The 27,042-nt window shown below is 38.6% G+C and overlaps 2 protein-coding genes across 3 annotated transcripts in view; both read right to left on the reverse strand.

Moving 5' to 3' along the window:
* On the reverse strand, positions 1,540-19,258 carry LOC110401710 (actin, alpha skeletal muscle B-like). 2 transcript variants are annotated; one of them, XM_021403112.1, is made up of 9 exons: positions 18,937-19,258; positions 15,808-15,952; positions 14,132-14,260; positions 10,156-10,266; positions 7,309-7,393; positions 5,969-6,130; positions 5,255-5,446; positions 4,114-4,295; positions 1,540-3,269 (listed from the first exon to the last, which is right to left on the reverse strand). In XM_021403112.1, exons 2-9 carry the CDS (start codon positions 15,934-15,936, stop codon positions 3,126-3,128), a joined length of 1,134 nt encoding a protein of 377 aa, XP_021258787.1. In that variant the 5' UTR covers positions 15,937-15,952; positions 18,937-19,258; the 3' UTR covers positions 1,540-3,125. The 2 variants fall into 2 exon arrangements, with proteins under 2 accessions (XP_021258787.1, XP_021258788.1); XM_021403113.1 differs by lacking the exon at positions 18,937-19,258 and having other exon boundaries at positions 15,808-16,095.
* The window catches only part of LOC110401010 (golgin subfamily B member 1-like), a 44,946-nt gene continuing 38,562 nt past the window's right edge, over positions 20,659-27,042 (reverse strand). The window contains exons 26-31 of the mRNA XM_021401515.1: positions 26,180-26,332; positions 24,982-25,149; positions 23,402-23,499; positions 22,971-23,105; positions 22,052-22,166; positions 20,659-21,286 (exon numbers count right to left, since the gene is read on the reverse strand). Of these exons, the coding sequence (XP_021257190.1) occupies positions 21,128-21,286; positions 22,052-22,166; positions 22,971-23,105; positions 23,402-23,499; positions 24,982-25,149; positions 26,180-26,332 (828 nt within the window). The 3' untranslated portion in view covers positions 20,659-21,127. The remainder of the gene's footprint in view (positions 21,287-22,051; positions 22,167-22,970; positions 23,106-23,401; positions 23,500-24,981; positions 25,150-26,179; positions 26,333-27,042) is intronic.

Raw genomic sequence — 27,042 nt, forward strand, 5'->3', positions numbered from 1 at the left:
AACTCACAGGTAATTTTCGTTTAATACAAACAATAGCACAGAATGACTGGTTTAAATACTTGTTTTATGTCAAACTCTCAAGATTACATGGAGAAGACAGGCAAGGGATAATGGGGGATGAGGAGAAGGAGATTCAGTGAATAGCTGAGCTGGACATCTCTCTTCATTATCTTTGTTCTCCTCTTAAGGAAGTGTTCTGGACCTGAAGAGATGACATTGCCTTATGCAAAAGTCCACATCTACTTTGAATGGCTTGTTCTAAGCTACAGTGAGATAATCGGGGAAAACATAACAAGCAGTTCATTTCCTTGGATGAGAATTTAGCACTGACTTCACATTCCCGTTTACCATCTCTTTAGCACTAGTTGGATGAAAACAAAATGGGAAAAGCATTAGAGAGTTTTAATTAATTTCTTGTTGATTTCATCTTCAGATCCTAGATCAGACTAGCATGAAAATAAGGTTACAAATACAGTAAAGAAATGTATTTAAAAAAATGGATTTTACTGGAATGTTAGATACATGAAATATTTCAACTGGGTTTAAACCAGTAACATGTGTTTACAAAACCAGAAGTTTGGCCTACACTTTTAAGTTAGAAACCCTTCTTTCATTTTGTTAACAGCTCATTTCATCAGACACTTTATGAATCTTTTCAGTAAAATTTTCGCTGCAAGGTTTGTGCTGCACCCCGTTCTTCTGATGTCTTTTCACACGCAGGGCTAACATAGGAAAAAGTAATGCAATTCAGAGGATACTGTTGCGGATTTGTTTCAAAACATGCTACAATTATCCAGATATTTGACTGCACTGTTACCATGGACCTCTCGGAATTCCTTCAGTGCAATGGAGGCAATGAAGTAATCTAACCTACTAGTTCTTAGGGTGCTGATTAGTGAGCTGTGAGTATATACTGAAAGGATATATTAAAAAGTGTAAATTGGAAAATTAAAAATCCCTCACTTTTAATAATCAAAGCAGAACAAGTAGATTAGTAGCAAAATAAAGGGATTTTCACTTTGATATTACAGGGGATTGCAGAAGTAACTGAATGCAATCTGCATACTTAAGTTTATGCTGCTGGACATCACATCTACCTATTCAACCCAAGAAATAGGAGCACATTTCAGTGGCACACTAGCAACGTACAGCTGAAGGAAAGGCAAATGCTTGTCCAGTGCTCTGACCAAGAGAGAACTACAACCTTGCAATGCAACTCTGGAAATGAAGGCAACCATCTTCCTGCAGTTTTGCATTCCTTCCCTTCCTGCAAAAGAGTCTGTCCAGCAGAGACCTCCATCACAGAACACAACACAAGAGTTTGTGCATCAGCCCAGTACTCCCTTTGAGCTACATGGTTGCGTCAGAGTGCTCACCAGAGAGCAGATGGACGCTGCTCACCAGAAAATTCCGGATGAATCAATCATTCACTGTCCTTAGCCACAGCACTCGGGCACTGCCCACTGCGCTGTCTCCAAGGATAACAGAAACTATTTACAACAGCACTGGATTTCTCAATGCTTTTGAAATGCTGGGTCCTTTAAATTAATTTCTGTGAAAGCCAAACACTTACAGCAAAAATACAGTTTTCCTTGCAGTTTAGCCCAAGCAAACAAGTTACAAGGAGAGGACTGTAAATCAAGCTCTTAGCTTTTCCCCATCTCTGGAAAGAGGGGAAAATTGTCTTCACTGGTCATGTATCACAGCTTCAGGAGGCACCAATACAAAGTGCACTGAAGTCAGAGGAAGACAAAGAGGGAAGGGAGGGAGGATATGCACACATTGTCTGGCTAGTGGAACAGTTGTCTGGGAGTCAGGAATTCAGGATTTGGTCCCACTCCCACCCCCAGCACATTAGGGTGTTTGGGGCTAATCTCCACATCCTGAAGCCTTGCTAATATTCATTAATTAAAAGACAAACAAAACAAAATTAATGTACTACCTCTTTACAGTGCAAGAACTTAAAAGGCTTGATTTAAATCACGAAACACATCAAATCCTGCATCACCCACCAATCCAAAACCCACAGTCATATAGAACACACTTGTCTGGTATCTGAAGCAGTAAAATGTGATCTCTGTAACTTGCTTTAATCATCATACAAAACAGTATGAAAATTTCTCATCCAGGAAGATGTAAATTTTTATGGTGAAATGATTTTGATTTCATTTAAAAATTATTAGTCTAGAAAACTCAGAGGGAATGAAATAATATTCACAATAAAATTAAATTAGAACTTAGTAATTATTATTTTATGTATAACAGATAAAGTAGACACTATGAAATTAATGTAAGCCACCATCAACCTTACATGGATAATTACACTTTTATTGATCCATTAAGCCCAGAATATTTTAATAACATATTTAAAAGGTTATTATTTACTCAGTAACCATTAGCTTAGCATAGCACAGGTACAGACAAAGTAAATGAAATATCCTTTAACTGCCAAGTAAAAGAGATGAATAAAATAATACGAGAACTAAGTTAACCTGTTACGTGTGTGTGCAAATGTCACTGGAGCTTGTTGGAACTCACTGCTGTTGGTGAGCGGTGGTCACAGGGAGACAAAGGACTCCTGCCAAACAATTTCAGCAGACAAAGGAAAGACATCCATATGAGCATTACTGAAAGACCACATGCACAGTAGTTCCCACATAAATCCGCTGTATTCTCAGTAAAATAAACTCCCTTAGAAAAATCCTGTCTACTGCACAAATTAAGCCACACATGGTACCCAAATCTTGTTTTACGTGAGTTTGAAAGAATCCCTTACATGCGTTCTTCAGACTTACCACCAATTAGCAGAGACTAACATACAGCTGTAAGATATGCCACCTCCTCTATGTATGGCAGTTCAATTCTTATAAACCAGGGAGGGGAGGACGTCTACAAACCATGTACTATAACTGCTGTTAATAATCTTGAAAAACACCCATCGCTGAAGTATTAGTATTGTTTGAGCATTAAAAGCTTAGAAGTAATGTACTAATTCATATGACATCCCTAGTGTGCTTTATTGCAAGTAGAAGAAAACCAAACCATGATTCCCTCAGAGTGAAGAAGAGCAGGTAATGTGTAGAGAAACAGCACTATGTAGCACTGACAGCATGCTATGGAAGTATTCAGAAGCACTTGCGATGGACGATAGAGGGCCCCGCTTCCTCATATTCATCCTTACTAATCCACATTTGCTGAAAAGTGGAGAGTGACGCCAATATTGAACCCCCAATCCAGACAGAGTATTTACGTTCTGGTGGTGCGATCATCTAGAAGGGAAGTGTGATCTGTCATAAATAAAGCGGCAAGCAGATAACGCATTAACATCTCTTTGGATGAAATACCTAGGTGAAAGGCATCGTACCAGTGAAATAAGCCACCTGATGGGTAGAAAGTCTGACAGGCTTTCTTCCTTCCAACTCAAGTCAGTAGAGATGCTACATTGTTACTATAAGAAGATGAATAAATGGCAGCCCCCAGAACATTAATCACAAATTTACAAATAATGAAGTATTTTAAATTTAAGAGATTAGTGTAATTTGATCATAAACAAACACTGCACAGAGTGACCCAAGGTTTTTTGTTTGTTTTAAGGGTAAAGTAGTTCTTTAAGTAAAGCAAACAAGAAAACTCGAAACACACCAGCCTCATATCCCTGGCTAGACGCTAGACATTTGTCTGCCTCTTCCCCATTTAGCCAGCATTAAAACGCATTAGCTGTTCTATGATTCTATGATTTAACTACTTAACTCGATTTCAGATTTATTAGTGAAGAGTTAGCCTATTACTGAAACTTCTTTCACCCTTTTCACTATTAATGGCTTTCACTGATAGCTCAACTTTGAAGTCTACCATACTCCCAGTAATATCTCAAGTTGCTCTTTTACCCACTGGTATTTTCAGCTCTTTCTCCTCTAGGTTCATCCCTCTCTCAAACTCCTCTTTCAATCCTGCTTTAGCTGCTAGTAGGAACAGAGGGATAAGGCCAACCTGTCCACACTCTCCCACCGTCAGGACTCTTGACGCAAGACCTGAGCATTCTCTTACAGACATTTTAGGTTTGCTTATTGGACCTAATTTTCCAACAAAAGAAGGGTAAGTGTTAAAAGTTACCTTAATCTTCATGGTACTTGGTGCCAAAGCTGTGATCTCTTTCTGCATACGGTCACCAATACCAGGATACATTGTAGTTCCTCCAGAGAGTACATTGTTGGCATATAGATCCTTACGGATGTCAATATCGCATTTCATAATGCTGTTGTATGTAGTTTCATGGATACCTGCAGACTCCATCCCTGCGTGGAAAAAAACGCTTTCACCATGTTATTTCATTTTGTCCCCTTCTTTTTATTGTCATTAAACTGAAAAATAAAAGGAAAGGTTACAAGTCCAAGCTTATTTGCCTCGCCTGTCTCCCTTAAGAAGACTCTAGAAGCTATAGAACGCTAAGGAGAGGAAGGTGATTCAGGAAATCCTGAGTCCCATAGCCACATTTCTGACACAAGCCATCCTTTAGCACGAACCCTGATGCTTACTAAACTTCTGGCAAACAAATTTCTCTATCAAAGGGAATTTCCATAAATCTCACTCCTGCTGCTGTTCAGATACAGAACTTGGAGCTACGTTAATGCTTGGACAGCTTGATTTCCACATAGAAGCGTGGCTAGCTTTGCTGCTCAGTACAATGGAAATAGTGCCAAAGTGCCTACAGCCATTTTGCTGGGTCCTCATGAGTGCAATCTGAGAGGGAAGTGGGAAATATGTGAGAGCAGCATGAGTTACCACATAAAACAGCAGCTACTGAGGGAATGGGAATTTTAACACTATGGATAAAACTACTGGAAAATAAAGTTTGATTTGACTTCTTTTTTTTAAGATTAACTTCGAGATTAATATAAGAAAATGGTAGACAGAAGCAGCATCTGGATGAAAAACAAATTAGCAGCACAGTGCAGTTATACATCAGTCAAGATAAAAAGCAGTGATCTTCCAACAGTTCTCCAAATATCATCCTATAACCTCTACTGCATTCATAAAAGTTGAAACTGCCTTAAAATTCTCATACTCTCAATGAACAGAGATCCTTCTGAAGCAACTTCTAAAGAACAAATTAAACCAATAGAAGCTGCACATTTCTAAAGATGTTTGAGGATAAATGTCTGAGTTCCTACAGCTGTGAAAGTTTCCTATACTTTCTAAGAAGTCATGCTTTTTATATTCAGTTAATCCCCTAGAAAGAAAAGTCCTGTCCTACCTATAAAGGATGGCTGGAAGAGAGTTTCTGGGCATCGGAATCGTTCGTTTCCAATGGTGATGACTTGTCCATCAGGAAGCTCATAGCTCTTCTCAAGGGAGGAGGAGGAAGCAGCAGTTGCCATTTCATTTTCAAAATCCAAAGCCACATAACAAAGTTTCTCCTTTATATCTCTCACAATTTCCCGTTCCGCTGCATGGAGTCAACAAGTTTTTATTGACATACAGTGCAACAGATTGAACACAGACATTCTCACACACAGTCCTTAGGTCCATGGTGGCCATACAGTCCATTGGATTCTGATCTCTCTGCCATCTTAACTAAATTACTTCCCATTTTCATTGCCAAATTTCTCTCATCTGCTGATAAAAGATATTTTGTGCTACAGAATACTGTAAAGATCAATGTTAACATTTTATGTCCCAAAACCTTGATCAAATCTCCAGAGGTTCATCCATTACCAGCTATTAACTTTGTTCCTTTGTCTGAAGAACAGATACAATCAACTCCAACAACCAGTTAAATTTCTCAGTGGCAGGATTTCCTAACAAAGTGGTAACCATGTCCTTGACCTCAGTAGATATGCTGCAGGGCACAGTCAGAAGAATTCCGTTAGCTAAGCTAGAGATATGGATTTTGATGCATGTTGCAAGCATAGTAAGACAACTACCAGAGCAAATATACGCAAGGTGCACGTAAAATACAGCTCATTACCAGTGGTGACAAAAGAATAGCCTCTCTCTGTAAGGATCTTCATGAGGTAGTCAGTCAGATCTCTGCCTGCAAGGTCCAGTCTCATGATGGCATGGGGCAAGGCATAGCCCTCATAGATAGGTACATTGTGTGTAACACCATCCCCGGAATCCAAAACTATCCCTGAAAAGAGAAAGAAAAGGAGAAGCTGGATATTTTCCACTGATATGGAGTCTCTAAGTTCCTGATATTCTAAATTGAAATGTACCACAACAAATAAAGATTCTCACCCAATTGCTTCTGTCATTTTTATAACTAAAGAGCCCACATGTGAGATGAAATTGTTAGCACAAACTAAGCAACTGCATCTGGGAAAAGACATGTAACATTCAGCGTCTTGATTGTATTGTTCTTACTGAACAGATGCTAACAACAATGGTCATATGCGGAGTCCTTCTTTTCAGAAGACTGCTAGCGCTTCACAGACATGAAATAATATATAAACTGCACATAAAAATCTGTCTGCCATTAAAATAAAACATCCCATAAGGGAAAATGCAGTGATGGTTTATGCTTGCAGACAAGTCACTTCCATTCCTGAATAGGAAATTAAGTGTATGTTTTCCACCCAAAATGAATAAAGAATTTCTGATATCAAAGATGCATATAAACAGTCAGATTTTAAACATGAAATGAGTATTTGTGACAGGTTGTAATTCCTTAGGCTGGTGATCTTTTTATATAGAATTATACTGTGGCATCAGGCTACAAAAACAGATGTATTTTAATATTTTTCAAAGTAAGTTAAGACTGATGGGATACTAAAAACGTTAGTATCAGATTCTAAATGGCAATAAGAATAGAACTACATGCTAGTTCTAGAGTAGACGTGCTAATTAACAGCAGACATCATGTTTGGTGACAGAAATTCAATGCTGAAATGAAATATTTTCATTTAACCACTGAAAAATATTTATCTAGTATGGGGAATGAAGCTTGACAATACAGATAGGTTTGAAGTAGGAAGGAAATGCAGGTTTGGTATAGCCCAGTTAAGATACAGACTCTTCTCTATGCTGTGTAACTAAGGGCAGAATCAAGTTGTGCCATTCACCTGTTCACACAGTTGAATAGAAGCAACTTGATTATTTTAAGCAGGGTATAAGTGGGCATAAGGTCTATGCCCACACCTGCCAGGAAGAGCAGAACAACCAAGAAGCACTTGCATGGCACAGTGGAAGGCACCTTATTTCCATACAGCTGTTGATTCTTCTTAATAAACAGCTGGCATGCCGCAGCGAAGGTGTGTGTGTGTACACACACAAAGGACAGGTGGACAATGTGACTCCCAGACAACTCACCAGTGGTTCTTCCGGAGGCATACAGGGACAGCACTGCCTGAATTGCTACATACATGGCCGGCACATTGAAGGTCTCAAACATAATCTGTAATTAAGAATTCACAAACCTTTAATAGCTACACTTAAGAGTGTCTGAAGAGACGGTGAAACTCTTGTTGATGAGGTGCTGCAACAGAATGCCCAGGGAGGCTATGGATGCCCCGTTCCAGGAGGTGCTTAAGGCCAGGTTGGATGGGGCCCTGGGCAATCTGATCTAGTGTTTGATCTAGTGGTTGGCAACCTTGCCTGTGGCAGGGGGGTTGGAGCTTGATGATCCTTGAGGTCCCTTCTAACCCAAGCCGTTCTACTATTCTATCATATTTTATTGTTTTAAGAGATCTGTGGCTCTTCTACGAACAGCATGCTACATTTTCTTTAGGAATTCATAAAAATCACTGAAGTCAGTGGATACATTTTAGTGAACCTCAGACTAGGTCAGTTTGTTACTGATACACTGAAAGCACTGACTGGATAATTTTTTCACCCCACTGCAACAATGCAGCAATTGTAAGTATTTATATATAAATTAAAAATTCACAAAAACACAGTCGGAAGAAGCAAGGAATTATCAATCTATTCCTAGCTCAAGGAAGACCTAAACATTCCCACCGGAGCTTTTGTTCTGTCTGAGAAATCCCTTTGCTAGAGCATTCAGATTCCTCTGGCAAATATATCCAGTGAAACATGATCTTCAGTATTATTAGGTCTCTCTTGGTGTCCAGCTAAAACCTCACCTGGTCTGGCTTAAACCTATGACATCTCATTCTGCCTCCAGCAAACACTTTTTTCTCTTTATGGTGACCTTGGATATCAGAAGGTTCTTCACCATAGGGCAGTGGGCATAGAAAAGGCTCCTCAGGGCCTAAAGCTGTTGGAGTTAAAGGAGCACCTGGACAATGTTCTCAGACATAGTGTCTGGCTTTTGGGTGGTTCTGTTAGATCGCAGAGTCGGGCTCAACAATACCTATGGGTCTCTTCCAACTTAGGATAGCCAGTGTTCTCCCATCTTGTCCACCCCGTCTTCTCTACTCTAAAAAGCTCTATCTCTTTCCATTTTCTATGTTAGAGATGTCTGAGCAGATGGAATATCTTTCATTTCTGGATGAAGGTCTGCTAAGGAGAAACATTAAGGGCTCACAGAGAAGTGCAATATGGACAACCATATGAGATTTATTCTTTCTTAAACTGATGCCACCTACCCCAGGCAGTGCCACTCCATCATTAGGGGCACTACTATGACCGCATCTCACCATTTCACCTGGGAGAAGTGCAGAGCCACTGGAATCAGGGAATTACATTTAAACTTTGGATTTCATAAGCTAATTCCTTTTCCAGTGAAGTCTATTTTAATGAAGAGTATGTTGACAATTAAAGAAATATTAATTATGATATTTCCTAGTTAATTGATGTAATGAATGTAATGCAATAAGTAATAAACTGTAAGCCTTTAAACTGGATTTATCATTACAGCATAATGACAAAGAAACAGTCCCAGACATGTCTACTGTATAAACTACACTTCCTGTTTGCCATAAACTAGGTTTTTCTTTTGTTTTGTTGTTTTGTACCATCTCCCAGTTGTATTATCTCCCAGTAATGTGTGCTATCAACCACACTACTTAATTACTATATTTACACTGCGCTGAATGGATGCATAGTCTTGCTATTAAATATATGCCAAGCATGTGTGCAAAGGGAAGCTCAGAGCCACATAAAATTTTCCCATGTGCTTTTACTCCTATATCTCTATTTAAGTCACATTTACTTCTAGTTACATCACTAGTCAAATCTGCAACATGGACTTCTGGCCAGAAGGCTTCTCTAAAATGTACAAACTTTGAAGGTCTACTTTTGGTTCTGAGACGAGCTTGTTATATCAGTCTGGGCACGACTGTCTGCAGAAATGTTCGGCAAAGCATCATTTCAGTTCAAATACTTCTAGGCAATCCATTTTCCCAAGCTAGAACAAAGAATCAATTTTAAGAACAATTTTCCCCGATCCTTGAAAATGCGGTTCAGTGCAGAGTTCCACAAAGCCTCCTGCAGGTGGCCTTCGATTCCAACACGTAACTAGCATCTTGTTTGATGCAATAATGTCAGGAAAATGACAATCTTCAAGGTAGAAAAGAGGGAGTTTCTACAGCTTTTGGTGTTGGGCTACTGCAGACTTTGCAGGCTCTGCAGCCAGAGGCAGACACATAACAGGTGCCATCTATCCAAAACTCACACATGTGATTCAGTTTGCACACAGCAAGCACACAGCATTTGCAAAGCTCCAAATTCAAAGTCCCATAATGGAAGAGGAGCTGCATTGGCCTCCTGCACACACATTCCCCACGTACCAAACTGAGCACAGAGGATTTGTAAGCACACACAACTTCCAAGAAGCTGTCGTACATAAAACACTACTATATTTTAGTGGTTTCAGTAGGAAACATTATTGGGTCAGCCAGGGAACTGATAAGGCATGAGCAGCAGAAACTTTTGCTCTCTCCTCATCGTTTGACCATTGTGCTCAGAGATGCCTACCCTAAGTGATTATCTTCCACATTAAGAAAGTTGAATATCAAGGACTAGTTATACTGTGGCTTCCTGCATGGCTTCCATGCGGAAATGATCACAGTGCAGCACTTCTCAGGGGACTGGTGTGGTCAACACCCCTGGAGATGTCTAAGAAAAGAGTAGATGTCACACTGAGTGACATGGTCTAGAGCGGTTGCAGACATGGGTTGACAGCTGGACTGGGTGATTGTAGTGGTCTTTCCAGCCTTACCAATTCTATGATTCCCACCTGGTGGCCCACCATACCTGAGTCATTTTTTCACGGTTGGCCTTGGGGTTCAGTGGGGCCTCAGTCAACAGCACAGGGTGCTCTTCTGGAGCAACACGGAGCTCATTGTAGAAAGAATGATGCCAAATCTAAAATGAAAATCACTTCAGAAAAGTGGTCTGGAAATTATTCCTTCTGTCCACGTAACAGCACTATAAAGGAAGCTTTTCAGATACAGTCCTAGTAAATTTTCTATAGACACATTAAAATAGAGAAAAAGCATGCAAGAGTGAATCTGCCAAATACTGCTCTATTTTATTAACCAAAACCACTGAGTTTTTACTTTATTTAACAATAGAGTACGATCTACACAAGGGAGCCGTGCCAGCCAGGATTCCCCACACAGATGATGGATCATCCTCTCTAAACGGGGGCACTTCTGCATTCTCAGCCCCAGCACTTTGACACTGGAGCTGAGCCAAGCACTGAACTGCCAGTTCTGGAGAGATTTCTCCACTTCAAGCTGCGTGGAGGCTAAGATCCAGTTGGAAGGCATTGCCAAAATGGTCTGTATAAATCTAATTATTTCCGCAGAAATGAAAAATCGTTTTTGCCATGGCTATTTCATCCAGTAAGCCCTGAATCAAACTGTCACTTATTCCAAGTAACCGCATTTCTCAGTTTCTGTGAAGCACTGTAGTGTTGTTCATGTTGGGAGGTGCTGCCTGTACCAACAGTGATTGTTCTCCTGACCCATCGAGACCCTTTTTGTCTGAGGACTGACTATAAGGAACTTAAGTGATTATTTTCTTGATGTCAGCTCAAAGAGAAATTGTTTTGTGTCATGATGAAATATTTTTTCATCTAGTCAAGTAATTCTTTCCCCCACTTTTTTTTCCCTCTTTTTAATCATATTCCATCTTTGTCTGACCTAATGAACTTATTTCTGAGCACAAAGCATCAGCTTCATGGTCAAGTTTACTTGATTTATCTCTTAGAAACAAGTATTATTAGGCTCCAAAGTGAGCTTAAGCTGAAAAAAAGATCTTATCTAAATCTGAAGCACCTACGAAGTCATCAGCTGTCCAGCACTAGAACGTTTTATTAAGAAAATTATCAGCCCTAAGAAAAAATCCTCATTCCCTCTCAGTCACCTAAGTATAAAAACAGGTGTTTCCAGAACCGGGACTCAGGGTGTAGGCCATTTCCACTTGAAGGTTTAGAAAACAAAGGTAGAAAGATGTTGACCAAAACAAAGTAAAGGTAAAATAAAGGACAATATATGTCATATATAAGGAGAAGGAAAGACCGCAACTTCAGATAGGAAAGAAGAAGGAGAGAAGGAGTAGTACATAATTAACAGTGTACTGAAGATTACAACAGTACTAGTAAAGAAGGACCTTGCTGAAACCTCTGGCATTTTGCAGGTTTTTCCTCAAAACCAGGCAGGAGTAGGTGCTGCACAGACCGTTAGATTTGATCTAATGATAACAATAATGGATAATGATATTCCACAAAAAATGAGAATAGCCCAGCGTTAATTTCAACGGGTGACACGAATTAAATTTAAACAGTAGGCAGAACAGCTAAAAGAAATTACCGAGGAGGGATTATTCCAACACTTAAACATTTACATAGTCATCAGGGCCAGCAATCTCCCCATTCTAACGCTTCCCCTCCCATACACTGCCAGCTCGGTAGCTGTGAACAAATTAACGGCGATGTACAAAGCCCTGTGTTATTATCCAGTGGAAAACAGAACAGTCCCAATTTGAATATTGTGAACCGAAGCACATGAGGAGAAGAATGATTCGCTTCATTGCCTACATGTTCTGCTCCCGATTCACACAGATGTCTGGGCAGCCCGCAGCATCCCCACCCTCGCTCCCCCTCACACACGCTCATCCTTACTCATTCACTCAGCTCAGTCTGCAGGTGACCTCCTCTTATTGTCACGTGTGCGTGGCTGGGCACTACATTGTTAGGCCTTTGTTCCATTTTTTTGGCACATTCCCCAGCAATTTCCTCATTTCTTCTATAGCGTGGCATTTTTCAGTACTGTAATTTCCAAGCACGCCAAATAAATTTGTGGCTTGGATCAGAATTGTGCAACTGGTTTTGGGAAATCATGGGGAAAATACACAAAACCTATTTCTTCAATGTCAAAACTTCAGAAATTGCATTTCAGAGTGCCCTTCAGACAGAAAAGCATGTATGCATGTGCAGAACTTAGATGGAAGTTGAGATTTCCACACGATCATGTGGCTGACTGAACTGCGGAGGGCCATGAGAAAAAATACATATTTGTTTTAAATTTATTTGCAGCGATCATTAAAGTTCGCAATGCGATTGTTGTCTCTCCCTTACCACTGCCTTTCTCTCATGGTTTTTGCTGTTTGTTGCTCATCTATTTGAGAACTGCCTCCACTTTCTGTCCCACTCTGTAGCCCGAGCACAACTCCATTTGACAGTATCTCTTCCAGCTATTGCAGCGTGGGAGCAGTACACAAAGTGAGTTTGAGCTAGGGACCCACTCTCACACGTTTGATTGATAAAGTGAGAAAAAGGTCAAACCACAAGAACCCCTGCATTGTCCGATCATTATTTGAATTACAGGACTGCCTGAACCTCCACCATGGAACATCCTTGGAAAACCCCTCTCCCTAAAAGGGGTCAGTGTAGCCATGAGGTTTCGCTGCAGCACTACACCGTAAGACAGTAAAGCACATGCCACTTTTTTTTTTTTACCTTCTCTAATTCCTTTTCCTGACCGGATTTTTAGATAGCCGCAAGCAAACACACACCAGTTTGTGCTTGACACGGGACAGTTTTAGATGCAGAGACAAATCACTGAGAGTAAATAAACTTTTTCTCTCAACGCAGAGAGCAGGAAAATAATCAGGAAGAACAATATATTGGGAATTATATTCCCATCTATTCTACACTACAGAAACAAGCATGGTACCTTCCCAGGAAGCAGTGAAATAATGAAATGCAAATACTATGCTTCCATCTAGAGGAGTAGGTAGGCAATTTGCTTCCACACACGAAGTTGGGTACTCCTTTGCTTCTGTGTTAACTTTGGTAGTGCAGAGTGCACCAGGTGAACAGAATAATGTGAATTTGTGGCCACGACAGCGCAGCTGTATTATATGAGAAGACACAGCTGAGCTGTTGCCCTGCCCTTAAGCAGACACAGAGTATTCCCACAGAGACTCAGGTGCTCCCTGCAAAGACCAGGATGCATGTAATATGAGGACTTTGCACAGTAAGAGTGTCCTCTTCAGAGCACACCAGCAGCACAATTCACTGCCATGCCTGCTCCAGGGCACCCTCAGCAGGGTACCACACAGCGCCCTTCCACTGCCCAAATGCCAGGAACTCTGACAGGGAATACAGCAGCTTCATCACCACGCAGGCATTAAAGCTCACTGGAAAACATGCTCCAGGGAAAAAAGCCCCCTGCTTAGAGAGTTAACACAGGGATGGGAAGCCCAAATCTGTCCGCTCTTTAACTGGCAGAGAGAGCATTCTATGCAGTATAAAACATGGGCATCATCCATGGCCTGTTTGTGTAGGCAAGTATTGAGGGGGGAAAATCATCCCACTGCCTCACAGGTTTCAATCCCAACTGAAGTAACCTTCCTTCATGCTTCTGTTACACCTCTGATGAACTGCAACCTGAATGTTTCTAAATTTAGCCACTTCCTATCACGTCATATCAAGTTCTGCCTCAGTTTGAACTTCAGGTCTGAAAAATACATATAAAGTGCTTGTCTAACATACCACAAATACCTGAAGAAAAACATTTTCTTTTTAAAACATCTCTAGCAGTGCCAAGCTGCTAGATCAGCATTGGACTCCTGTACTGGCACACTATATTATCCTTTCACCTATACTGAGATTTCTTCAAGGATTTCTTCAAGGACTTCCTTTGGTTTGCAAGAAAGACAATGGCAAATTCTATGTCTTTGATGATGCTTCAAGAAAATTACATTAAAAGTGAACACCCACCTTTTCCATGTCATCCCAGTTGGTGATGATTCCATGCTCAATGGGATACTTCAGTGTCAGGATCCCTCTTTTGCTTTGTGCTTCATCCCCTACATAGCTGTCTTTTTGACCCATTCCAACCATAACACCCTGTAAAGTATATTGTTCTGCTATTAGCACAGGGTATCTTGCACCCTAAAAAGAATACTGTCTAAACTTCATGTGAAACATTGTACTCACTCTTGCTACAGTCAGTCCAGAATGTACCACCACAAAGCCAAGGATGAGCAAGCAACTAAAATGTGAATTTACTGGTAAACATTGACTGCACCAACTCCCTCAATACACCCTGCAGGAAGCCCAATGCAGCTTCAGAAACGAGGCCAGGGACCTTACACTGCACACAGTGAATGCCTGAGTAGGAGCCATGTCTAGGAAGGCATCAGTAAACCCATGGTATCTCCAGGAGACGTGGGTCCTTTGTTATTGCAAAGAAATACATGAAATGAATTACAGATGAAAAAGAGAGAACCTGCTTTTGGCTCCAAAGATCTAATTCATATATTTGCTTGCACTTTGCGTCTAAGCAGTTCCACTACTGCCTTTAAGTGGTGAGATCGGTCATTGCTGGAAGGCCAGTTTACAATGCTGGTAAAATGATAAATATTCAGCTTTGAATATTTATGTTAATCAATGCTCTTTTGTGAAATTATAAAAGAGATTTTGCAAGATAGAACTAACATACTGAATAATAGTTTTATTAATTTTTATCATGCTTGCGTTAGGAAGTCTATCATTCTTTCTTTCAATAATATAACAAGACATTAGGTACAATATTATTCAGCAAATAGTACAAAAATATTTAATTCTCTCCTGGATAATAATGCAGTCACTGAAATGTTTCACTGTGCAAAATTACATGCCAGCTCTAATCACGATTAAAAGCCAGTGAACAATTCTAGAGGTTAAAGAATGGACCTGTTTTCAACAACTGACATTTAAACTTCAATAACTCATAGAGGTGTTCAAAACACATTCATTAAAATGCTTAACATTTTATGCCTGTCAAATCAGGCTTATTCAACACAGCAAAAGAACACAGAGAACTTTAGGGAAGAGGTTATACACCTCAGAAAATTAAAATCTGACTCAGATAAGAACAAAATCAATGAAAACTGGCAACTTCTATTTCTGAAGGAGCTGTTAGAAAACTAATTAAGCAAGCAAGACCTTTTTCACATTCAAGAAAAATCACATCCATCCTTTCTAGTCCTGCTAGAGTTGATAAAGTAATGTGCTAGAGATCTTTTTCAGACATTTAATGAGCCCTGCTGTTGTTTAATGGAACAATAAAAGGACCACACCACTATTATTCATTTGGTTTCTCATGTTAGCAGCATTCTGCCTCTTACGTTTGGTATTGATACAGCAAGTTTTGTGGGTTTTCCTCCTATAAGGCACTTCCACATCATTAAAACATTCACGTTCTTCTACAGACAACACTTTATATTTGAAGAATACCTTTTCCAAAGGACTCAGAAGTTCATAGTATGAAAGAAATGCAGCTCAACCATTTGGTTCTTAACAAGCTCAATTCCCACATACATGAATGGGAGATTTGCCTGAATAATCCCTTATCACTACCACAAGTATCAAAAATACGAGCAGGCAGCACTTCCATTTTGGTACCAACAGACCTGATGTCGAGGGCGTCCAACGATGGATGGAAACACGGCTCTTGGGGCATCATCTCCTGCAAACCCAGCTTTGCAAAGCCCAGACCCATTGTCACAAACAAGGGCAGTGGTTTCATCATCATCACACATAGTGCCTCAGTTTGGACTGTAAAACAGTAATTTGAAAGCTTGGGAGAGCAGATGGAAGGGGATAGGAAAGAAGCAACTCTCCATCTTTAAGATACCATATTGCTGTAAAGAAAAGTTATTTTAGAAAATAACAAACGTAAACACCAATGTCTATGCTATAGCCTCAATCTTGCAAAACACATTAAGTATCCATCAGCTTGAATACATCTTACTGAACCAAATTAGCAAGGACATTCAGCCTCCGTTTCCAAAAGGGAAATCTCTGACATCTCAGAGTCTTGTGATACTCTATTAACTGACTTGGTGACCGCAAGATGGGTTCAGCTAATGGATACACATTCAGCTCTACGTGGACTTCAGCAAGCATAACTCCATCTCTTCCAAGGAAGAATTACCTTCTAGAAACCACATTTGTTAAAAATGAATTAATCATATACACCCACCAATCATAACGTAGTACTTAAGTAGTAAGTAAGAGCTCCTGAACATTAACTCTTTCAAATGCTGCTTCTTTTCCCTAATGGCATTTTTAATTCTGCCTTTTTCTCAGGGGGCCACCATCAATCCGAAGAAGCGATTAAAAATAACCCCCACAGAAACTCTCAGGAAAGTGTTGGCTGTGTTTTTAAATGACAGCTACTCTGTAACCTTAAGTGCTGGCTAGAGGACCTGTTCCATACTTGTAATGGTAAATATCTTATCAAAGCAGCTATTCTGGGACATAGAACAAGCTGTGGCTGGCACAGACAGCCAAAAATCAGCAGAACTGCAGCAGTTGGCCAACACATCAGATGAAGTCCTGAACTCACTGAAATCCATGGCAGAACTCCCACTGAGGGAGGGCCTGAATTTCACCAAGACTTCTCTTTTGGACTCCTTGTTTATATTTAGGGCTGTAAGATTGCCTCTTTAGGCAGTCAAGAGAGAAGTATTTTACTCTTCCTTTTCTGGCAACTTCATTCAGTGAGGAAGAGAACTTTGGGAACAAGAAAGGAATGAACAAGAAAACAGAACTTATCCCCCAAAGTCTTCAAACAAGTATGTGACTTTTGATGGCATTTCAGTTCCATATAAGCAAGTGCTATGCGCAGGGGCAACCATTAGAAGTGGCTGAGCAGACAGGAACATTCGTATTTATCCTAGAACCATCTTGGGCTGCCTGATCTGTGGGGCTTCAAACAGTCTCATGCTCTTCAGAGGGCCCCTGCAATAATACTGAAGTCCTTGGATATTTACAAACAAGGTTTTCTCACAGAAATGATTGTGAAGTGAAAGCATACTCTGCCCCTTCTGCATAAAAAAAATAATGAAGTTCCTGGTGTTCAATCCTTCCCCACAGGCTTTATGGAGTAGGACCCTGACATATGATTGATGAGAACACTGTTAGATGAAACGGAAGCATAATTTGAATACATGACAACGTATTATAAAATAATAATAATCTCTTCAATGGTTGATATGCATGTGACTAGAAGATTCCTTTGCTCACAAAGAAGCTGATATTTTTAGCACATGTTTGCTAATAGCTTTAATTTAGGAATGTTTAAACATTAGTTCCAGCAGGTGCTATTTCTGAATATTCATTCACATTGTCACAAGCCATTACTTCTTCCAAAACCCTAACGAAAAGCCTTTGAGAATGCCATAAACTAACCATCTTCCAGCATTATCCAGATTTACAGAACTGTACCCAGACTTTGATTCCATCAATGTGAGTATGAACCAAAGGAACTTCAGCTCCTAAATACAAATACCACATCAGATGAAAGGCTACAATTTCAAAAAAGAAAAATTAAAAGCAGAGAAATTCTTTACAGCTCTGATAGTCCAGCATTGATCATTGGTTCTAAATGCTGGATACAACAAAGAAATTTAATCCCCCTCGGAGAAAAAATAATATTCCCATTCACTCACACACAGCATTTTATATGCAACTGTGAATGGAAAATAACATTGGTACAGCCATTCCCAGAGAAATAGAACATGAAACCCCAGTCCATCGTTACAAGCTAGACTTTGGAGTGCCAGCAGTTGTTCAGTTGGTACTTTTACTCAACACTGGTTAGATTCCAGACAAGTCACTGAAATTTATCACTAAATCTATGTCTGAAATTGTTCGTTTCATGCTTAAAAAAAAATAGTAACAACCTCGCTTTACTTAGTCATGAGGTTAAAGAGTACTACTGAAATACATAAACCTTCAATTATAGTCATGTTATTGCTTTGTAGGTGCTGAATTTATGTTTATAAAATGAACAGAAAACTTCTTATTTGTTTCCATTGGTTTCTACATAATGCTTGATATCCAGAGAATACTATTAACGTTCTAAATTGTATAGTTTGTTCTGCATTTTGTATGCATATTTAGTGCTCGCCAAATAAAAGTCCTTACTGTCTATGTTGATTTATAATTGATAAAGGACAGATTCCTGAATTACCTAATTCCCTCAAACTCTCGAGCCTTCATGTCTCATGAACACCTTTCCCCACATCCATTCTTCCCTGCTCCCCAGTGAGCTGACCAAGCATAGGTAGCACTGAAATTAATACAGCCATCCATTCTCAACACAGCACTCCTTTTGCAAAATACAAAGTGTTTAATCCTGTAGGACAAAATGCTATGAGAAAACTAAATGCGATGGAATACATTCACCTTGTGCTGCATCCTGGTTTCTGTCACTGCTGCTCATAACTATCTGATCAGCTTGCACCTATTGATTCATCTAGGCTTCAGACAGACAAAGAAGATTCCACCGTACACCGCTTATCTTTCCAGTGATGAGAGACATCTACATCTTCTTGCAATCATGCAGTCAAACCTGAATTGCCTCACACTAGTAGTCCCTCTGGAATTCCTTCAATGTCTGAGGCAAAGCAGTATCCAGGAGCTCATTTTGGAAATAAGCAAGTGCACAGGCCCCCAAAAGATCTTGGACCAAGTGAAATGAAGCATTCAAACCAACAACTGTTAACAGGCAAAACTCTCAGGGCAGTACTTACCTGAGAAATGGTGATGATTTGCAAAAGCACCTTTGCAAATGAAGTGATCTCACCTTCTGTTACATTTATATCAGCTTCAGGAATGGAGTTCACAGAACATCTACATGTGTCAAGCCATTTTTGGAAGCCCTTTTTTTTCAGTTTATGCTGTCACAGTGATAAGGACAAAGGCCTAGATAACTTAGGGCAGGATTTCCACTATCTCTGAATCCCCTCCCACTTGCTAACTTGCTATGGCTCATGAGAGAGGATTTTTAATGTCATTAAATCCCCCGAAGACAAAAGCTCTCACACCAGATGACCAAGACTGGAAGGTTTTGTGGTCCACTGTTGTCACTGGAAACCATTCTACTTCTTTGTAACACAAATAGCTAAGAATAGCTCATAATCATTCTGTTAGTAGCCAACCTGAAGCTGGAAATGTCTTACCACGTACAGTTCTCATGTTTCAGCTATACTTGATGATCGTTTGTGTGGCTCAAAGACTGAAAATAGCTGACTTATCTCAGAATTTCAGTGACTCTATGGCTGAAAACAGGGACTGAATCAGCAATAAGCCATTCAATAGAGATGAGAAGTAACTATTTCACAAAAAAAAAAAAAAAAAAACATGTATCAGCCCCTATATTCCTATTTCAATATAGGAATCCAGACCACTAGTAGACTAAGGAATATTAAAGAATCATCAAAAGAAGAAAGTTTCTAGGCTTTACCTTAGTTACCTAGATATTTAAGGCCAGTGATATTTCCCATTCCACATGACGAATACAAATAATGCAGAACATAAGATATAATTTGGTAAATGTTAATTCTGCAAATGTCAACTCTCAACCAATCCCTCTTCCTCCCACCATGTGATCATGCACAGCAGACAGCACGTACAACAATCCTTGTAACACAGGCAGAGAGTTCACTTCATTAATACCCAAGCCAATCTTGTAAAACTGATGGAATCCTTCAGTTTTCATATTCATTATTTTTTCTCACAATATTTTAGTCTAGTTAATAGGAAAACAAATGGTCATTTCTTTTTGTGACTTTATGTCTACTCTTAGACTCGCCCAATTTTGAATGCATCTCCATTTTATATAGGCATGAACAGAAACAGAACAAACAATAAACAGTACCAGGAGTAAAAACAACATCCTAGCTTCTACTGGCCACAGCCTTCACAAATAAGCTGGTTTTGGAATCAGAAAATAGCTGTGGGGCTTCAAAGATCATTATAACAAAACACAGAAGTATCAATATACAAGGCATAATGCTCCATTAAGTATCTTCAGAAACTGAATGCAAATCCTCTGCTTTCTAGCCTACCACTTGAAAATGCAACCTCTCTTCATTTGTAATTCCAAGTACGTAAAATACGTAAGACCACAGATTTATAAGCCTGAAGTTCATCTGTTGAGCAGCTAAGTAACATTTGGCCCCAAGACATACATTAACTAAAACCCTTCAAGACTACAAGGAGTGGACGTAAATTTAAAAACATGAAAAGTTACAGAAATTGCACCACTGAAACAACAAAGGAGTATGGGAAGCTTAAGACATTTCTTCACGTCAGTTCTGAATCTTGACTGAAGCTTATACTTCAGCTTACCACATTACCACATACAGACCTATGAACCCTGAGACAGCCAATGCAAACTGTAAAGGCTTAAACAAGGCAAAGGAACATTGACTTAAGCTTATTTTTTGAATGAAAATAAAAGGAAATCAAAATCCAGTTCGTCTTTCTTTATTGCACTCCGTAAAACTTCCTGTTGTAATCAAGAAGCCAATAAACAGTAATCACTGAATATTCCTTTAAAATGTATAGTTTAACTCTTAAAATAAATTTTATTTAGAAAAGATATCATTTACAACCCATTCAGTAGTAATCATTCATTACATACTCACAAGCAATATTAAATAACCTGTATGCAGCAGTTTCTTTATAGGGCAAACGAGGGCAATATTTTCTCCTTAGCAAATATAATAACCCACGGTTAAAGACCAATTCAAGTCAACTTTGGGACAACTGTGATATACACAAATTTCTTACAAGAAGCTCAAGATTCATACAGTGTAACAAGAATATATACAACTGTGTCCAGTGCATAGCTTAACAGCAGCATGTGAAAAATTTATTATCTTGAATTGGCACACCATTACTTATAGGAAAATAATTTACTCAGAAACTGCAGTTTATTCAGAGAACACCAGTGAGGCACAATAAAACAATAAGATGTAGTGTAACCAGGTATGTAAGGAATAAATAGCGGGATTTTGCTCTGGAGGTCAGCAGCTTAGAACAGGTAAGACTTCGTCCTCGAAGCCATCTTCTGAAGGAAAGGGCTCCTCTTTTCACCTGGTTAGGAAACAAAAAAGTGTTCATGAATACACAAGAAGCAACTCCATTGTAACCTAGACTTCTCTGGCACTGTAAACCTAACTCTGACACAGCAACAGATGTCACAGTGTAGGTCATAAACATACATGCTTTAAAAATAAAAGAAAACATTAATAAAGGGGAGCAAGAAGAAACAAAGTATTTGTATATTATATAATTACATATGTATACTAGGGACAAAGATGTGTAATTACATGCATACAAATCTTATTTAACGGCCAGATATGTAATAGAATTACACTCAGACTGCTTGTATTTTGGTTTGAACATACATAATGTGTAATGTGGCATGGTTTACACAGCTATCTGTATTTGACTCACCATCCACAACCCAAATAGAAACAAATTTTTTCATTACCTATTTTGCTATGTTGAAGGGACTTCTCTGTAGCCTACACATGATATGTAACACAATAAAAGAGTGCTTCAGTCAGCTTTTCAGATTAATGGCAGATTAAACTAGTAGCTCCGTGTCAGCATTTACATACAAAGAGGATAACCTACAATCAGTGATTCCCAGAAACTGAAGGGAAATCTGCATTCCAAGAATGAATGAGAGACAGAGGTATAGCAGAGGGAAGACCAGAGAAAGGAAGCACAGCATGAAAGAAAATACTGAACTGTGCTGTCTTCAGTCCTTTCTGTAATTAACAATATACAACAATGCACATTCACTTAAGCAATTTATAATCTGGGGTTTTTAAAAGCTTTATATTTACTTACCTTTCTTACAGTAACATGTTCACTAGGATTGATGATTAAGGCTTCCCTTTCCTCCTCGGATTCCATCCGAACAGTGTATTCACTAGGTACAGACCTGTAACTACTGACTTCAAATCTAGAGGAAAGTTAAAGGAAGAAAATGCAATACTGAATGACCTGCTCTTCCAAAATACCAAATTCACATTTTAAAAAAAACATTTCATACATTTAAATTACTGGAGGGAGCTCCCCATAAAAAGCAGTAAGACTTACAGACTGATGACAACATAAGCTATATGCAATCTACTCTCAAGGTGTTATTTATTCTGAATAACCATCATCATTGCTAATTGGTTAAATAGCAATTTTCAGATGATGATAGCGATGAAGGTTTTACTTAGACAGATGGCTTGTGGTATTTTAATTCTAAACCATGATGGTACTAAAGTTGCAATATGTATATTTCTTCTAACTTGGCAAAAAATAACACTAAGTCATCAGAAGCAAGAGATTAAATTAAAAAAAAACAACGATCAAAGGCTCTTAACATTTTATTGATCTACAGAGTCAGGACTAGCTTTTTAACAGTCACACATGCATTTTTCATTGCTTCAGGTACTACAGACTTACAGTTTCTATGCTATTATCAGAAACTTAACAGCAACAGGAAACTCATCACTACAAATAGAAGGCAGACAAAACAATCTGACTCAGTTTTTCAGTTCTGTAGTACACTTTGCGTTTACTCTAGACTTCTGCAAATGAAAACCTCAGGATGAATCCATTCAAAAAGAAGTTAAACCACAAGAGGAAGCAGAAGGGGAAGGTGGCGTAAGCTCTCTGAATATGCAGGTTATTTCATACTCACGTAAGGGTTTAATACAGCAATCCATCATATGCCTTCAAAAAAAAACCAAACATGTTTTACAGTATTGTTTACCTGTTACTTAGCTCTGCAGAGAGTCCAAGAGCTTCTTCTGCAGCTTCTCTCCTTCTCTTTTCTTCTGCTAGTGTTTGTGTCAGCTGTGAGAGAGTCTGCTGCACTGAATCATATTGTTGCTCAGTGTCTGCAAGCCTGTAAGTAAAATGAAAAAATAAAATCAATATTTTATGTACTGAAATAGTCAATTCATTGTTCTTTTTTATTAAGGAATGTTCTGTTTTGGGACTCCATTATATTGAGACACTTTAGATTAGATTTTGAAATACTGAAATACAACCAAATAGTAATATTGTAAGAATATGACATTTAATGTATTATAAATCCACGTCCTTCCCTTTTCCCCAAAGACAGAGAAACGCATTACTTCTGCACTTACAATACAGCTGTTAGAAAAACAATATTGCTAATACACAATATTCAGTTCTGACCTTTTTCTGAGTTCATTTAGCTCCGTATTGTCTATTTCAACAATAACTGCAGATCTTTCCTGTGGTGCCCCAGGGGGAACTTCTGCTCTAGTTTCATCCTATTAAAAGGAAAAAAAAAAAGCTAATCATAACTTTTCTAGTTGTATAAAAATCTTTCTATCAATTAAAGAAACTGTAAGCAACACATAGCAGGGAAAAAAAACTCTCATGTCATTCAATCATTTAATTTCCAAAACCACAATTTTCCAAACCTGTTTTCTAAGGTAAAGATGACAACTGTCTCTGTGTGCTGGGGGACTTGGAAGACACATGTACGCTGCACAACACAGCAATCCGAGCTACGTCTGAAGTACAAGAAATACATCTACAAATGCACACAGTAACATAGCACACTGACCACAGTTTCATAAATAGCATAGCTATTCTACTAACAGAATCAGAGACAAAATATCTGTGTGGTAGCATGTCAGGCCATACAGACGTACCAGTTCAAGCAGAGGCAGCAGAAACATTCTACACAGTATCGTATTCTTTTTCTCACATTTGTGGGCTCCAGGCACAGAACTCCCCCATTATATTTTGTCCCCATATGATAACATCTGAATATTTGGATTAGTTACTTAGCTCTAGCTGCACAGTTTGCTGCTATGGTGTAATGCAAACAGCAGAACAGAAATAGTGGGACATTCAGCAAGATGCAGTCCTGCACAAGTTGGGATCACCACCTGGGGTAACACTGAGTAAATGCTTGGGAGTAGATGGCTACGTGTACGTGCAGTACAGGCGACACTACAAGAGTGAATAAAGTAGGTCTCCCTTTTGTTTTCTCTCAGATAGCCTATGACTAACAAAGTAATGTTTAAATTCAGAGCTAGTGAGCTTTAGGCAGTGCAGAAGCACTGAGGATTGCACTTAAGCAGCCCCACGCTTTGCAATCAAGATGTGAAGGAAATGGAATGGTCTGTGAGATTAGGAATAAGGATTCATTTATCTTTCAGTGTGCAGTTTTCCCTGTTATCTTTGTTTCTGGAGCGGTTTTACATATGAATCCACATAATGTTTTAGGGTCTTACATTAATCAGACATTACTGACTAAGCAAGACAGTAGAGGAAAACATTTTAGAAATGAAGAGATCACAAAGAGATAAGCTTACATATACGTATGATGGGTTGTAAAGGGTAATGAGATGTTGAACTGTTTTACAGATCTCACTTCCCAAAATATTACAAGTAACTTTACAAAATGGTTTGTGATTGCTGCAAAATTATCACTAAATCTTGCTAACCCATTGATCAGTGATCATTCAGTTATCTCTGTCAGTTGTGGCCAATTCAAAAAAGATGACGCTTCAAAATGAAAATAGCATCTGTAAAGTACCTCCTGAAAAATCTAATAAAAAAAAAGCTTTATAGTAATAGTTATCCTCAGCATATCATATACTAGTGAATCAGCAAAGCAATTACAATCAGTAAGTAAATAGCTTTTTTTAAGTATTTGTTTTTGTTTAGCACAAAAAACAGCAGCAGCAAAAGCATGAGTATAGAAAGAACTCTGAAAACTTATCCCTATGTTCATTTACCTGAATTGTGCCCTGGAAGGATGTCACTTGCATTGTTTGATATTCCCTCTCCAGTCTTAAATAATGATTCTGCAAATCAGTGTAACGAAGCTGGTTATCCCTTAGAGTCTGAGACAGAGTCTTCAGCTGGGCAGACAACACAGCATTCTCTTCTGCTGACTGCACATGCTGAAAGAAAGTATCATTTAAATTATAAAAGAAAACAAACCAACAAACCAAACTAAACAAAACAAACACAAGAACTATCTCATCCAGGAAATTACCAAACATGAGATCTGTTGACGAAAGTTTCAAAGTAATTGCATACTGTTTTCAGCGTTGCATCCACTTTTTGGCAAGGTCAGTTTAGTAAGATTTAACTAGCTGTTTTATGAGCAGCAGAAATAACAAATTCTGAGTATTTTTTCTGTAATCGATATGCCCCAAACAGTAATTCTAGATATAGAGATATTCATCAGGAAGTCGAGCAATGTAAAAGCAGTCAAGTTTTCATCCTTTCAAAAGCAAAACAGTAATATGGTTCTTCGCCCTTTCCCAAATATTCATCTTCACTTGTAGGTCGAGATTTCTATGACAGTTTCAAAATTTGGTTGAAATTGTTAGCAGATTCATAAAATGTTCAGGTGAAGCAGTAAAAACAGACACAACTACGGAAGAAATGCAAAAAACCTAATTTGCTCTGAATACCAAGATAAACAAAGCAGGATAAGTGCTAAGCGAATTTCCAAAAACATTTACAAACTTCTGCAAGCAAAACTGAACACATGCACACGCACACCCCTCACATATCTAACAGCCACTGAAGGGTTCATAAAGACACTGCAAAGTAACATTTTTGAGGTATTTAACATTTGTTATGAGATAGCTAAAATTTTGTTCTAAGACAGTCATCTTTTCTGTCTAATGAAAAATATTTTGAGTTCAAGTTGAGCAATGCTCCATCAATCTCCTTAGAATGCAAACTCAAACGAACATCTCTCAGTCCAATAGGTAGCCAGGAAGGCAACACCATAAAGGTAATACTGACCTTACATCACAAATTCCATTTGGCTCAGACTAGAAAATTTTGAAGAATCTAAGTTTTGAAGCAAAGTTTCAATCACAGAACATACCACCAGTTGTTTAGCCATATTTCTATGTTGTTAACAGCTCAGATTCACACTAAATATTTAAGATGACAGTTGTTGTTTTAATTTACCTTTGAATTAATCTGATGTAAATGCAGATCCTTCTGGTGCATCTCCTGAAGACAGCGCTGTAGCTCATTCAGAAGCTGATTCCTTTCAGCCAATACACGTTTGACTTCCTCAGGAGTGTGTGCACCTCCAGAAAGGGAGGCAGTTTCTAAAACCTTAAGAAGTATCAGCATATTCAGGGTAAATGGTAAAGGAATTTACTAAATAGTTCAACGCTAAATATACATATGGACTATACAATGATTTCCTTTTCACAAGATCGTTTCCTTCTTGTAAGTTAATTCTACTTGTGGAAGAAACTTTATCTACGTAAAAATCTACTACTAAACGTTTTCAATCTACAAACTTCATAGAAAAAATCGCAAATACTATTTTTCCACTTTCATGCTTAACACTAAAGTCAGATGAATTTAAAATACCATTTAAAAATCTATTTTCTAAATAATAATGTATGGTATGCATAACAGGGTAAGAGCAGCTATTTTTTGAATATGAATTTAAAGTTGAAAGCCCAATTCACAAAAATAATTCAACTTTATCACTAATAAAGAAAGGCGAAGTTGGGAGTATCTGGCAGGCCAATACTATGATGCTAATCTCCAAGAACGAAGGAAAGCAAGCCACACCTTCAATAGTTTCTGGAATCTACTTTCCCATAAAATCATGAAATAAAGACTTCTACCACTTAAAGTACTTCATAACCCAGCAGACATTACAGTTCAGCAGCCCTTATTTGTTGTCTTGAACATACCAAAAAAATGAATAGTATGTGACAGCTTTGAATTTTACCAGCTGAAACGCTTTTAATGAAATTAATGGAAGATGGCTTACCTCTTCTTCCTTTGGTACACAAAAAAACAAATAA

This window comes from Numida meleagris, chromosome 6 (assembly GCF_002078875.1).
Source record: "Numida meleagris isolate 19003 breed g44 Domestic line chromosome 6, NumMel1.0, whole genome shotgun sequence".
NCBI classification, from domain to species: domain Eukaryota; kingdom Metazoa; phylum Chordata; class Aves; order Galliformes; family Numididae; genus Numida; species Numida meleagris.

What these genes read in the sequence shown, in the direction of transcription:
- LOC110401710 (XM_021403112.1), bottom strand. Translation starts at nt 15,936, where the DNA reads ATGTGTGATGATGATGAAACCACTGCCCTTGTTTGTGACAATGGGTCT. An exon ending in ACCGTGAAAAAATGACTCAG is followed by an intron (nt 7,394 to 10,155) that starts GTATGGTGGGCC and finishes TCTTAATTACAG; the next exon opens with ATTATGTTTGAGACCTTCAA. An exon ending in CTATTCTTTTGTCACCACTG is followed by an intron (nt 5,447 to 5,968) that starts GTAATGAGCTGT and finishes GACTCCATGCAG; the next exon opens with CGGAACGGGAAATTGTGAGA.